Here is a 14,853-nt window from a genome sequence, read left to right as displayed (position 1 = left end):
TCGGGCTGAGGCTTCTAGAAGCTTCCTTCTCAGTGGCCATGGGTTCAGCTTTGCTAGCTCTTGTCTGCGGCTGATCAGGAAGACGTTTCTAAAAATGACAGCACTCTTTCAGAGAGCCAGTCCTGCCGCATGTGCCGTCAGCAAACCTGCGGCTCTCGCCAGGGCCCGTGGCTGCTCTTGACGCCCGGCGGGGGGAGGCGGGGGGCTTCAGCCCCGAGGCCCAAAGCGTTGCTGTCTGCCCGTAGAGAGACAGAATGCCAGGGTCACAGGTGTTACCCACTGTGCCGCACCGGCGTGCACACTAAACCAAGCTGGCCTGGCTGAGAGGGCGCGTTGTTGGTGGCCTGATGTGTGTGTGACGGGGGGAGGGGCCCGCTGACTGAGCTGTCCCTGTGGTGATGCCGGGAGTCAGTGCCCTGTCCTGTGGTGATGCCGGGAGTCAGTGCCCTGTCCTGTGGTGATGCCGGGAGTGCACTCTGTCCTGTGGTGATGCCGGGAGTCAGTGCCCTGTCCTGTGGTGATGCCGGAGTCAGTGCCCTGTCCTGTGGTGATGCCGGAGTCAGTGTCCTGTCCTGTGGTGATGCCGGAGTCAGTGCCCTGTCCTGTGGTGATGCCGGGAGTGCACTCTGTCCTGTGGTGATGCCGGGAGTCAGTGCCCTGTCCTGTGGTGATGCCGGGAGTGCACTCTGTCCTGTGGTGATGCCGGGAGTCAGTGCCCTGTCCTGTGGTGATGCCGGGAGTGCACTCTGTCCTGTGGTGATGCCGGGAGTGCACTCTGTCCTGTGGTGATGCCGGAGTCAGTGCCCTGTCCTGTGGTGATGCCGGAGTCAGTGCGCTCTGCCCCGCAGGAGGAGAGGCTGAAGAAGCAGCTGCGGGTCAAGCTGGAGCTGGCCAAGTTCCTCCAGGACACCATCGAGGAGATGGCACTCAAGAACAAGGCGGCCAAGGGCAGCGCCGCCAAGGACTTCTCCGCCTTCTTCCAGAAGGTGCTGTGCTGCCGCGGGCGCTGTGTGTCGGGATGCGCCCCGTGCACCCTCCTGAGGGGAGCCTGAGGGGCTGGGCAGGTGGGGGGCCTCTGGGGGTGAGGAGGGCTGGGCAGGTGGGGGGCCTCGGGGGTGAGGAGGGCTGGGCAGGTGGGGGGCCTCTGGGGGTGAGGAGGCCTGGGCAGGTGGGGGGCCTCGGGGGTGAGGAGGGCTGGGCAGGTGGGGGGCCTCTGGGGGTGAGGAGGCCTGGGCAGGTGGGGGGCCTCTGGGGGTGAGGAGGGCTGGGCAGGTGGGGGCCTCTGGGGGTGAGGAGGCCTGGGCAGGTGGGGGGCCTCGGGGGTGAGGAGGGCTGGGCAGGTGGGGGGCCTCGGGGGTGAGGAGGCCTGGGCAGGTGGGGGGCCTCTGGGGGTGAGGAGGGCTGGGCAGGTGGGGGGAGGCGCCCCCTCTGGAGGCAGGAGGCAGACCCAAGGTCTTTCAGGTGCTGTGTGGTGCTGTCGGCTGAAAGGGAGTCATTTGCACAGCCACAGGCCGAGAGCATTGCCGTCGGCCCTTTAGGGACGTGTGGAGACACTGTCCATGGCTGCGGTGGGCGCGCAGTGGGTCTGCAGGGGAGCACCGTTTCCTGCTGCTGTGGCTGCTGTCTCCCGAGAAGGTCCAGCTCACGGCCCACTGGGTGCGGCACGCACCTGCCCCTGCTGACACTCCTGGAACTGTGCCAGCTGGTGGTGTCTGCAGTGTGGGCTGACCTCCTGGGGGATGGACGGGTCCTCCCCCCCGGTCCTCCACAGTGGACCGTCCCAGCCCAGCTCGTCCATGCGCCCTGAGCTGAGGGGTTCCACCCCTTCCTGGGGGCCCAAGAAAGGAGGCAGCAGGCCAGGAGCTTGACATGGCCTGCACTTGGTGGCCCCTGCCATCGTGCAGGTGGGAGGTGCAGAGTGCACGGGGGTGCCCGCTTCCCACCACTGACCAGACACACCACACAGCACAGGGTACCCGCTTCCCACTGCTGACAGATGGGCCCCAGACACAGCACAGGGTACCCGCTTCCCACTGCTGACAGATGGCCCCCAGACACAGCACAGGGTGCCCGCTTCCCACTGCTGACACAGATGGGCCCCAGACACAGCACAGGGTGCCCACTTCCCACTGCTGACACAGATGGGCCACAGACACAGCACAGGGTGCCCACTTCCCACTGCTGACAGACGGGGCCCAGACACAGCACAGGGTGCCCACTTCCCACTGCTGGCAGATGGCCACCAGACATAGCACAGGGTGCCCACTTCCCACTGCTGACACAGACAGGGCCCAGACACAGCACAGGGTGCCCGCTTTGCACTGCTGGCAGACAGGCCCCAGACACAGCACAGGGTGCCCACTTCCCACTGCTGACAGACGGGGCCCAGACACAGCACAGGGTACCCGCTTCCCACTGCTGACAGACGGGACCCAGACACAGCACAGGGTGCCCGCTTCCCACTGCTGACAGACGGGGCCCAGACACAGCACAGGGTGCCCACTTCCCACTGCTGACAGACGGGGCCCAGACACAGCACAGGGTGCCCACTTCCCACTGCTGACAGACGGGGTCCAGACACAGCACAGGGTGCCCACTTCCCACTGCTGACAGATGGCCCCCAGACATAGCACAGGGTGCCCACTTCCCACTGCTGACAGACGGGGCCCAGACACAGCACAGGGTGCCCACTTCCCACCACTGACACAGACAGGGCCCAGACACAGCACAGGGTGCCCGCTTCCCACTGCTGGCAGACAGGCCCCAGACACAGCACAGGGTGCCCACTTCCCACTGCTGACAGACGAGACCCAGACACAGCACAGGGTGCCCGCTTCCCACTGCTGACAGACGGGGCCCAGACACAGCACAGGGTGCCCACTTCCCACTGCTGACAGACGGGGCCCAGACACAGCACAGGGTGCCCGCTTCCCAAGCTGACACAGATGACCCCCAGACACAGCACAGGGTGCCCACTACCCACTGCTGACCAGATGACCCCCAGACACAGCACAGGGTGCCCACTTCCCACTGCTGACAGATGGGGCCCAGACACAGCACAGGGTGCCCACTTCCCACTGCTGACCAGATGACCCCCAGACACAGCACAGGGTGCCCACTTCCCACTGCTGACAGACGGGGCCCAGACACAGCACAGGGTGCCCGCTTCCCACTGCTGACAGATGGGCCCCAGACACAGCACAGGGTGCCCACTTCCCACTGCTGACCAGATGACCCCCAGACACAGCACAGGGTGCCCACTTCCCACCACTGACACAGACAGGGCCCAGACACAGCACAGGGTGCCCGCTTCCCACTGCTGGCAGACGGGGCCCAGACACAGCACAGGGTGCCCACTTCCCACTGCTGACAGATGGCCCCCAGACACAGCACAGGGTGCCCACTTCCCACTGCTGGCAGACGGGGCCCAGACACAGCACAGGGTGCCCACTTCCCACTGCTAACACACAGGGCTCAGACACAGCACAGGGTGCCCGCTTCCCACTGCTGACAGACGGGGCCCAGACAAGGCACAGGGTGCCCACTTCCCACTGCTAACACACAGGGCCCAGACACAGCACAGGGTGCCCGCTTCCCACCACTGACACAGACAGGGCCCAGACACAGCACAGGGTGCCCACTTCCCACTGCTGACCAGATGGACCCCAGATACAGCACAGGGTGCCCACTTCCCACCACTGACACAGACAGGGCCCAGACACAGCACAGGGTGCCCACTTCCCACTGCTAACAGACAGGGCCCAGACACAGCACAGGGTGCCCACTTCCCACTGCTGACCAGATGGGCCCCAGACACAGCACAGGGTGCCCACTTCCCACCACTGACACAGACAGGGCCCAGACACAGCACAGGGTGCCCACTTCCCACTGCTAACAGACGGGGCCCAGACACAGCACAGGGTGCCCACTTCCCACTGCTGGCAGACGGGGCCCAGACACAGCACAGGGTGTCCGCTTCCCACTGCTGACAGACGGGGCCCAGACACAGCACAGGGTGCCTGCTTCCCACTGCTAACACACAGGGCCCAGACACAGCACAGGGTGCCCACTTCCCACTGCTGGCAGACGGGGCCCAGACACAGCACAGGGTGCCCACTTCCCACTGCTGACAGACGGGGTCCAGACACAGCACAGGGTGCCCACTTCCCACCACTGACACAGACAGGGCCCAGACACAGCACAGGGTGCCCGCTTCCCACTGCTGGCAGACAGGGCCCAGACACAGCACAGGGTGCCCACTTCCCACTGCTGACAGACGGGGCCCAGACACAGCACAGGGTGCCCACTTCCCACTGCTGACCAGATGGGCCCCAGACACAGCACAGGGTGCCCACTTCCCACTGCTGACCAGATGACCCCCAGACACAGCACAGGGTGCCCACTTCCCACCACTGACACAGACAGGGCCCAGACACAGCACAGGGTGCCCGCTTCCCACTGCTGACCAGATGGGCCCCAGACACAGCACAGGGTGCCCACTTCCCACCACTGACACAGACAGGGCCCAGACACAGCACAGGGTGCCCACTTCCCACTGCTGACACAGACAGGGTCCAGACACAGCACAGGGTGCCCACTTCCCACTGCTGGCAGACGGGGCCCAGACACAGCACAGGGTGCCCACTTCCCACTGCTATTAGACGGGGTCCAGACACAGCACAGGGTGCCCACTTCCCACTGCTGGCAGACGGGGCCCAGACACAGCACAGGGTGCCCACTTCCCACTGCTGACAGACGGGGCCCAGACACAGCACAGGGTGCCCACTTCCCACTGCTAACACACAGGGCCCCAGACACAGCACAGGGTGCCCACTTCCCACTGCTAACACACAGGGCCCAGACACAGCACAGGGTGCCCGCTTCCCACCACTGACACAGACAGGGCCCAGACACAGCACAGGGTGCCCACTTCCCACTGCTGGCAGACGGGGCCCAGACACAGCACAGGGTGCCCACTTCCCACTGCTGGCAGACGGGGCCCAGACACAGCACAGGGTGCCCACTTCCCACTGCTAACAGACGGGGCCCAGACACAGCACAGGGTGCCCACTTCCCACTGCTAACACACAGGGCCCCAGACACAGCACAGGGTCCTGCTTCCCACTGCTAACACACAGGGCCCAGACACAGCACAGGGTTCCCACTTCCCACTGCTGACCAGATGGACCCCAGATACAGCACAGGGTGCCCACTTCCCACCACTGACACAGACAGGGCCCAGACACAGCACAGGGTGCCCGCTTCCCACTGCTGACAGACGGGGCCCAGACACAGCACAGGGTGCCCACTTCCCACTGCTGACCAGATGACCCCCAGACACAGCACAGGGTGCCCACTTCCCACTGCTGACCAGATGACCCCCAGACACAGCACAGGGTGCCCACTTCCCACCACTGACACAGACAGGGCCCAGACACAGCACAGGGTGCCCGCTTCCCACTGCTGACCAGATGGGCCCCAGACACAGCACAGGGTGCCCACTTCCCACCACTGACACAGACAGGGCCCAGACACAGCACAGGGTGCCCACTTCCCACTGCTGACACAGACAGGGTCCAGACACAGCACAGGGTGCCCACTTCCCACTGCTGGCAGACGGGGCCCAGACACAGCACAGGGTGCCCACTTCCCACTGCTGGCAGATGGCCACCAGACATAGCACAGGGTGCCCGCTTCCCACTGCTGACACAGACAGGGCCCAGACACAGCACAGGGTGCCCGCTTTGCACTGCTGGCAGACAGGCCCCAGACACAGCACAGGGTGCCCACTACCCACTGCTGGCAGACGGGGCCCAGACACAGCACAGGGTGCCCACTTCCCACCACTGACACAGACAGGGCCCAGACACAGCACAGGGTGCCCACTTCCCACTGCTGGCAGACGGGGCCCAGACACAGCACAGGGTGCCCGCTTCCCACTGCTGACAGACGGGGCCCAGACACAGCACAGGGTGCCCACTTCCCACTGCTATCAGACGGGGTCCAGACACAGCACAGGGTGCCCGCTTTGCACTGCTGGCAGACAGGCCCCAGACACAGCACAGGGTGCCCACTTCCCACTGCTGACAGATGGCCCCCAGACACAGCACAGGGTGCCCACTTCCCACTGCTGACCAGATGACCCCCAGACACAGCACAGGGTGCCCACTTCCCACTGCTAACACACAGGGCCCAGACACAGCACAGGGTGCCCACTACCCACTGCTGGCAGACGGGGCCCAGACACAGCACAGGGTGCCCACTTCCCACTGCTGACAGACGGGGCCCAGACACAGCACAGGGTGCCCGCTTCCCACTGCTAACAGACAGGGCCCGGACACAGCACAGGGTGCCCACTTCCCACCACTAACACAGACAGGGCCCAGACACAGCACAGGGTGCCCACTTCCCACTGCTGGCAGATGGCCACCAGACACAGCACAGGGTGCCCACTTCCCACCACTGACACAGACAGGGCCCAGACACAGCACAGGGTGCCCACTTCCCACTGCTGACACAGACAGGGTCCAGACACAGCACAGGGTGCCCACTTCCCACTGCTGGCAGACGGGGCCCAGACACAGCACAGGGTGCCCACTTCCCACTGCTATTAGACGGGGTCCAGACACAGCACAGGGTGCCCACTTCCCACTGCTGGCAGACGGGGCCCAGACACAGCACAGGGTGCCCACTTCCCACTGCTGACAGACGGGGCCCAGACACAGCACAGGGTGCCCACTTCCCACTGCTAACACACAGGGCCCCAGACACAGCACAGGGTGCCCACTTCCCACTGCTAACACACAGGGCCCAGACACAGCACAGGGTGCCCGCTTCCCACCACTGACACAGACAGGGCCCAGACACAGCACAGGGTGCCCACTTCCCACTGCTGGCAGACGGGGCCCAGACACAGCACAGGGTGCCCACTTCCCACTGCTGGCAGACGGGGCCCAGACACAGCACAGGGTGCCCACTTCCCACTGCTAACAGACGGGGCCCAGACACAGCACAGGGTGCCCACTTCCCACTGCTAACACACAGGGCCCCAGACACAGCACAGGGTCCTGCTTCCCACTGCTAACACACAGGGCCCAGACACAGCACAGGGTTCCCACTTCCCACTGCTGACCAGATGGACCCCAGATACAGCACAGGGTGCCCACTTCCCACCACTGACACAGACAGGGCCCAGACACAGCACAGGGTGCCCGCTTCCCACTGCTGACAGACGGGGCCCAGACACAGCACAGGGTGCCCACTTCCCACTGCTGACCAGATGACCCCCAGACACAGCACAGGGTGCCCACTTCCCACTGCTGACCAGATGACCCCCAGACACAGCACAGGGTGCCCACTTCCCACTGCTGGCAGATGGCCCCCAGACACAGCACAGGGTGCCTGCTTCCCACTGCTGACAGACGGGGCGCCGACACAGCACAGGGTGCCTGCTTCCCACTGCTAACACACAGGGCCCAGACACAGCACAGGGTGCCCACTACCCACTGCTGGCAGACGGGGCCCAGACACAGCACAGGGTGCCCACTTCCCACCACTGACACAGACAGGGCCCAGACACAGCACAGGGTGCCCACTTCCCACTGCTGGCAGACGGGGCCCAGACACAGCACAGGGTGCCCGCTTCCCACTGCTGACAGACGGGGCCCAGACACAGCACAGGGTGCCCACTTCCCACTGCTATCAGACGGGGTCCAGACACAGCACAGGGTGCCCGCTTTGCACTGCTGGCAGACAGGCCCCAGACACAGCACAGGGTGCCCACTTCCCACTGCTGACAGATGGCCCCCAGACACAGCACAGGGTGCCCACTTCCCACTGCTGACCAGATGACCCCCAGACACAGCACAGGGTGCCCACTTCCCACTGCTAACACACAGGGCCCAGACACAGCACAGGGTGCCCACTACCCACTGCTGGCAGACGGGGCCCAGACACAGCACAGGGTGCCCACTTCCCACTGCTGACAGACGGGGCCCAGACACAGCACAGGGTGCCCGCTTCCCACTGCTAACAGACAGGGCCCGGACACAGCACAGGGTGCCCACTTCCCACCACTAACACAGACAGGGCCCAGACACAGCACAGGGTGCCCACTTCCCACTGCTGGCAGATGGCCACCAGACACAGCACAGGGTGCCCACTTCCCACCACTGACACAGACAGGGCCCAGACACAGCACAGGGTGCCCACTTCCCACTGCTGACACAGACAGGGTCCAGACACAGCACAGGGTGCCCACTTCCCACTGCTGGCAGACGGGGCCCAGACACAGCACAGGGTGCCCACTTCCCACTGCTATTAGACGGGGTCCAGACACAGCACAGGGTGCCCACTTCCCACTGCTGGCAGACGGGGCCCAGACACAGCACAGGGTGCCCACTTCCCACTGCTGACAGACGGGGCCCAGACACAGCACAGGGTGCCCACTTCCCACTGCTAACACACAGGGCCCCAGACACAGCACAGGGTGCCCACTTCCCACTGCTAACACACAGGGCCCAGACACAGCACAGGGTGCCCGCTTCCCACCACTGACACAGACAGGGCCCAGACACAGCACAGGGTGCCCACTTCCCACTGCTGGCAGACGGGGCCCAGACACAGCACAGGGTGCCCACTTCCCACTGCTGGCAGACGGGGCCCAGACACAGCACAGGGTGCCCACTTCCCACTGCTAACAGACGGGGCCCAGACACAGCACAGGGTGCCCACTTCCCACTGCTAACACACAGGGCCCCAGACACAGCACAGGGTCCTGCTTCCCACTGCTAACACACAGGGCCCAGACACAGCACAGGGTTCCCACTTCCCACTGCTGACCAGATGGACCCCAGATACAGCACAGGGTGCCCACTTCCCACCACTGACACAGACAGGGCCCAGACACAGCACAGGGTGCCCGCTTCCCACTGCTGACAGACGGGGCCCAGACACAGCACAGGGTGCCCACTTCCCACTGCTGACCAGATGACCCCCAGACACAGCACAGGGTGCCCACTTCCCACTGCTGACCAGATGACCCCCAGACACAGCACAGGGTGCCCACTTCCCACCACTGACACAGACAGGGCCCAGACACAGCACAGGGTGCCCGCTTCCCACTGCTGACCAGATGGGCCCCAGACACAGCACAGGGTGCCCACTTCCCACCACTGACACAGACAGGGCCCAGACACAGCACAGGGTGCCCACTTCCCACTGCTGACACAGACAGGGTCCAGACACAGCACAGGGTGCCCACTTCCCACTGCTGGCAGACGGGGCCCAGACACAGCACAGGGTGCCCACTTCCCACTGCTGGCAGATGGCCACCAGACATAGCACAGGGTGCCCGCTTCCCACTGCTGACACAGACAGGGCCCAGACACAGCACAGGGTGCCCGCTTTGCACTGCTGGCAGACAGGCCCCAGACACAGCACAGGGTGCCCACTTCCCACTGCTGACAGACGGGGCCCAGACACAGCACAGGGTGCTCGCTTCCCACTGCTGACAGACGGGACCCAAACACAGCACAGGGTGCCCGCTTCCCACTGCTGACAGACGGGGCCCAGACACAGCACAGGGTGCCCACTTCCCACTGCTATCAGACGGGGTCCAGACACAGCACAGGGTGCCCGCTTTGCACTGCTGGCAGACAGGCCCCAGACACAGCACAGGGTGCCCACTTCCCACTGCTGACAGATGGCCCCCAGACACAGCACAGGGTGCCCACTTCCCACTGCTGACAGACGGGGCGCCGACACAGCACAGGGTGCCTGCTTCCCACTGCTAACACACAGGGCCCAGACACAGCACAGGGTGCCCACTTCCCACTGCTGGCAGACGGGGCCCAGACACAGCACAGGGTGCCCGCTTCCCACTGCTGACAGACGGGGCCCAGACACAGCACAGGGTGCCCACTTCCCACTGCTATCAGACGGGGTCCAGACACAGCACAGGGTGCCCGCTTTGCACTGCTGGCAGACAGGCCCCAGACACAGCACAGGGTGCCCACTTCCCACTGCTGACAGATGGCCCCCAGACACAGCACAGGGTGCCCGCTTCCCACTGCTGACAGACGGGGCGCCGACACAGCACAGGGTGCCTGCTTCCCACTGCTAACACACAGGGCCCAGACACAGCACAGGGTGCCCACTACCCACTGCTGGCAGACGGGGCCCAGACACAGCACAGGGTGCCCACTTCCCACTGCTGGCAGACGGGGCCCAGACACAGCACAGGGTGCCCGCTTCCCACTGCTGACAGACGGGGCTCAGACACAGCACAGGGTGCCCACTTCCCACTGCTATCAGACGGGGTCCAGAGACAGCACAGGGTGCCCGCTTCCCACCACTGACACAGACAGGGCCCAGACACAGCACAGGGTGCCCACTTCCCACTGCTAACAGACGGGGCCCAGACACAGCACAGGGTGCCCACTTCCCACTGCTGGCAGACGGGGCCCAGACACAGCACAGGGTGTCCGCTTCCCACTGCTGACAGACGGGGCCCAGACACAGCACAGGGTGCCTGCTTCCCACTGCTAACACACAGGGCCCAGACACAGCACAGGGTGCCCACTTCCCACTGCTGACCAGACGGGGCCCAGACACAGCACAGGGTGCCCACTTCCCACTGCTGACAGACGGGGTCCAGACACAGCACAGGGTGCCCACTTCCCACCACTGACACAGACAGGGCCCAGACACAGCACAGGGTGCCCGCTTCCCACTGCTGGCAGACAGGGCCCAGACACAGCACAGGGTGCCCACTTCCCACTGCTGACAGACGGGGCCCAGACACAGCACAGGGTGCTCGCTTCCCACTGCTGACTGACGGGGTCCAGACACAGCACAGGGTGCCCACTTCCCACTGCTGACAGACGGGGCCCAGACACAGCACAGGGTGCCCACTTCCCACTGCTGACCAGATGGGCCCCAGACACAGCACAGGGTGCCCACTTCCCACTGCTGACCAGATGACCCCCAGACACAGCACAGGGTGCCCACTTCCCACCACTGACACAGACAGGGCCCAGACACAGCACAGGGTGCCCACTTCCCACTGCTGACACAGACAGGGTCCAGACACAGCACAGGGTGCCCACTTCCCACTGCTGGCAGACGGGGCCCAGACACAGCACAGGGTGCCCACTTCCCACTGCTATTAGACGGGGTCCAGACACAGCACAGGGTGCCCACTTCCCACTGCTGGCAGACGGGGCCCAGACACAGCACAGGGTGCCCACTTCCCACTGCTGACAGACGGGGCCCAGACACAGCACAGGGTGCCCACTTCCCACTGCTAACACACAGGGCCCCAGACACAGCACAGGGTGCCCACTTCCCACTGCTAACACACAGGGCCCAGACACAGCACAGGGTGCCCGCTTCCCACCACTGACACAGACAGGGCCCAGACACAGCACAGGGTGCCCACTTCCCACTGCTGGCAGACGGGGCCCAGACACAGCACAGGGTGCCCACTTCCCACTGCTATTAGACGGGGTCCAGACACAGCACAGGGTGCCCACTTCCCACTGCTGGCAGACGGGGCCCAGACACAGCACAGGGTGCCCACTTCCCACTGCTAACAGACGGGGCCCAGACACAGCACCGGGTGCCCACTTCCCACTGCTAACACACAGGGCCCCAGACACAGCACAGGGTGCCTGCTTCCCACTGCTAACACACAGGGCCCAGACACAGCACAGGGTTCCCACTTCCCACTGCTGACCAGATGGACCCCAGATACAGCACAGGGTGCCTGCTTCCCACCACTGACACAGACAGGGCCCAGACAAGGCACAGGGTGCCCGCTTCCCACTGCTGATAGACGGGGCCCAGACACAGCACAGGGTGCCCACTTCCCACTGCTGACCAGATGACCCCCAGACACAGCACAGGGTGCCCACTTCCCACTGCTGACCAGATGACCCCCAGACACAGCACAGGGTGCCCACTTCCCACCACTGACACAGACAGGGCCCAGACACAGCACAGGGTGCCCACTTCCCACTGCTGACACAGACAGGGTCCAGACACAGCACAGGGTGCCCACTTCCCACTGCTGGCAGACGGGGCCCAGACACAGCACAGGGTGCCCACTTCCCACTGCTGGCAGATGGCCACCAGACATAGCACAGGGTGCCCACTTCCCACTGCTGACACAGACAGGGCCCAGACACAGCACAGGGTGCCCGCTTTGCACTGCTGGCAGACAGGCCCCAGACACAGCACAGGGTGCCCACTTCCCACTGCTGACAGACGGGGCCCAGACACAGCACAGGGTGCTCGCTTCCCACTGCTGACAGACGGGACCCAAACACAGCACAGGGTGCCCGCTTCCCACTGCTGACAGACGGGGCCCAGACACAGCACAGGGTGCCCGCTTCCCACTGCTGACAGACGGGGTCCAGACACAGCACAGGGTGCCCGCTTTGCACTGCTGGCAGACAGGCCCCAGACACAGCACAGGGTGCCCACTTCCCACTGCTGACAGACGGGACCCAGACACAGCACAGGGTGCCCACTACCCACTGCTGGCAGACGGGGTCCAGACACAGCACAGGGTGCCCGCTTTGCACTGCTGGCAGACAGGCCCCAGACACAGCACAGGGTGCCCACTTCCCACTGCTGACAGATGGCCCCCAGACACAGCACAGGGTGCCCGCTTCCCACTGCTGACAGACGGGGCGCCGACACAGCACAGGGTGCCTGCTTCCCACTGCTAACACACAGGGCCCAGACACAGCACAGGGTGCCCACTTCCCACTGCTGGCAGACGGGGCCCAGACACAGCACAGGGTGCCCGCTTCCCACTGCTGACAGACGGGGCCCAGACACAGCACAGGGTGCCCACTTCCCACTGCTATCAGACGGGGTCCAGACACAGCACAGGGTACCCGCTTTGCACTGCTGGCAGACAGGCCCCAGACACAGCACAGGGTGCCCACTTCCCACTGCTGACAGATGGCCCCCAGACACAGCACAGGGTGCCCGCTTCCCACTGCTGACAGACGGGGCGCCGACACAGCACAGGGTGCCTGCTTCCCACTGCTGACCAGATGACCCCCAGACACAGCACAGGGTGCCCACTACCCACTGCTGGCAGACGGGGCCCAGACACAGCACAGGGTGCCCACTTCCCACTGCTGGCAGACGGGGCCCAGACACAGCACAGGGTGCCCGCTTCCCACTGCTGACAGACGGGGCCCAGACACAGCACAGGGTGCCCACTTCCCACTGCTATCAGACGGGGTCCAGAGACAGCACAGGGTGCCCGCTTTGCACTGCTGGCAGACAGGCCCCAGACACAGCACAGGGTGCCCACTTCCCACTGCTGGCAGATGGCCCCCAGACACAGCACAGGGTGCCTGCTTCCCACTGCTGACAGACGGGGCGCCGACACAGCACAGGGTGCCTGCTTCCCACTGCTAACACACAGGGCCCAGACACAGCACAGGGTGCCCACTACCCACTGCTGGCAGACGGGGCCCAGACACAGCACAGGGTGCCCACTTCCCACCACTGACACAGACAGGGCCCAGACACAGCACAGGGTGCCCACTTCCCACTGCTGGCAGACGGGGCCCAGACACAGCACAGGGTGCCCGCTTCCCACTGCTGACAGACGGGGCCCAGACACAGCACAGGGTGCCCACTTCCCACTGCTATCAGACGGGGTCCAGACACAGCACAGGGTGCCCGCTTTGCACTGCTGGCAGACAGGCCCCAGACACAGCACAGGGTGCCCACTTCCCACTGCTGACAGATGGCCCCCAGACACAGCACAGGGTGCCCACTTCCCACTGCTGACCAGATGACCCCCAGACACAGCACAGGGTGCCCACTTCCCACTGCTAACACACAGGGCCCAGACACAGCACAGGGTGCCCACTACCCACTGCTGGCAGACGGGGCCCAGACACAGCACAGGGTGCCCACTTCCCACTGCTGACAGACGGGGCCCAGACACAGCACAGGGTGCCCGCTTCCCACTGCTAACAGACAGGGCCCGGACACAGCACAGGGTGCCCACTTCCCACCACTAACACAGACAGGGCCCAGACACAGCACAGGGTGCCCACTTCCCACCACAGACACAGCACAGGGTGCCCACTTCCCACTGCTGACAGACGGGGCCCAGACACAGCACAGGGTGCCCACTTCCCACCACAGACACAGCACAGGGTACCCACTTCCCACTGCTGGCAGACGGGGCCCAGACACAGCGCACAGCAGATTTCGTTGTGGGGCCGGGGCTTGTGCCCACGGCCAGTAGTGAAGGGCAACCCGGGCCTGGTGTGGGGCGGGTGGGGTCCGGAGCCTCTGAGCCTGGTGCCGCTGATTGTTGGCTTCAGGTGTGGGGCCCGAGGCTGTGGAGGGACTCCGGGGGTGCTCACCAGGACACCGTGTTTGACCCTGTGGTCGCTCTGTAGATCCGAGAGACGGGGGAGAGACCCAGCAACGAGGAAATCATGCGCTTTTCCAAACTGTTTGAGGACGAGCTGACCCTGGACAGCCTCACGCGGCCGCAGCTGGTGGCGCTGTGCAAGCTGCTGGAGCTGCAGTCCATCGGCACCAACAACTTCCTGCGCTTCCAGCTCACCATGAGGCTGCGGTCCATCAAGGCCGACGACAAGGTGAGCGCCCAGGCGCCTGCCTCTGCCCGGTTGTAAGCATTCCGGTCCTGTCACTGCTGGGGCGGGACGCGGGAGGAGCCTGCAGGGCTGTGTGTCTACGGGAGGCAGCGTGGCCTCCGTGTTTGTGCATGCGGTGGCTGCTTGGTGGGCCATCGGCTGCGAGGTTGAACGTAGGTTATTGCCCTAGGCCCTTAAGGTGGTGGCCTAA

At 64.8% G+C, this 14,853-nt stretch overlaps 1 protein-coding gene across 1 annotated transcript in view; it reads left to right on the top strand.

The window, feature by feature from the left end:
- The window catches only part of LETM1 (leucine zipper and EF-hand containing transmembrane protein 1), a 40,818-nt gene that overhangs the window by 14,424 nt on the left and 11,541 nt on the right, over positions 1-14,853 (top strand). The window contains exons 5-6 of the mRNA XM_070067967.2: positions 849-986; positions 14,442-14,645. Coding sequence (XP_069924068.1) covers positions 849-986; positions 14,442-14,645 — 342 coding nt within the window. The remainder of the gene's footprint in view (positions 1-848; positions 987-14,441; positions 14,646-14,853) is intronic.

Source organism: Oryctolagus cuniculus, chromosome 2 (assembly GCF_051225735.1).
Source record: "Oryctolagus cuniculus isolate XC-2025 breed Fujian yellow rabbit chromosome 2, ASM5122573v1, whole genome shotgun sequence".
NCBI lineage: Eukaryota > Metazoa > Chordata > Mammalia > Lagomorpha > Leporidae > Oryctolagus > Oryctolagus cuniculus.
The sequence above is the reverse complement of the archived record's forward strand: the minus strand, read 5'-3'. Positions and strand labels throughout refer to the sequence as shown.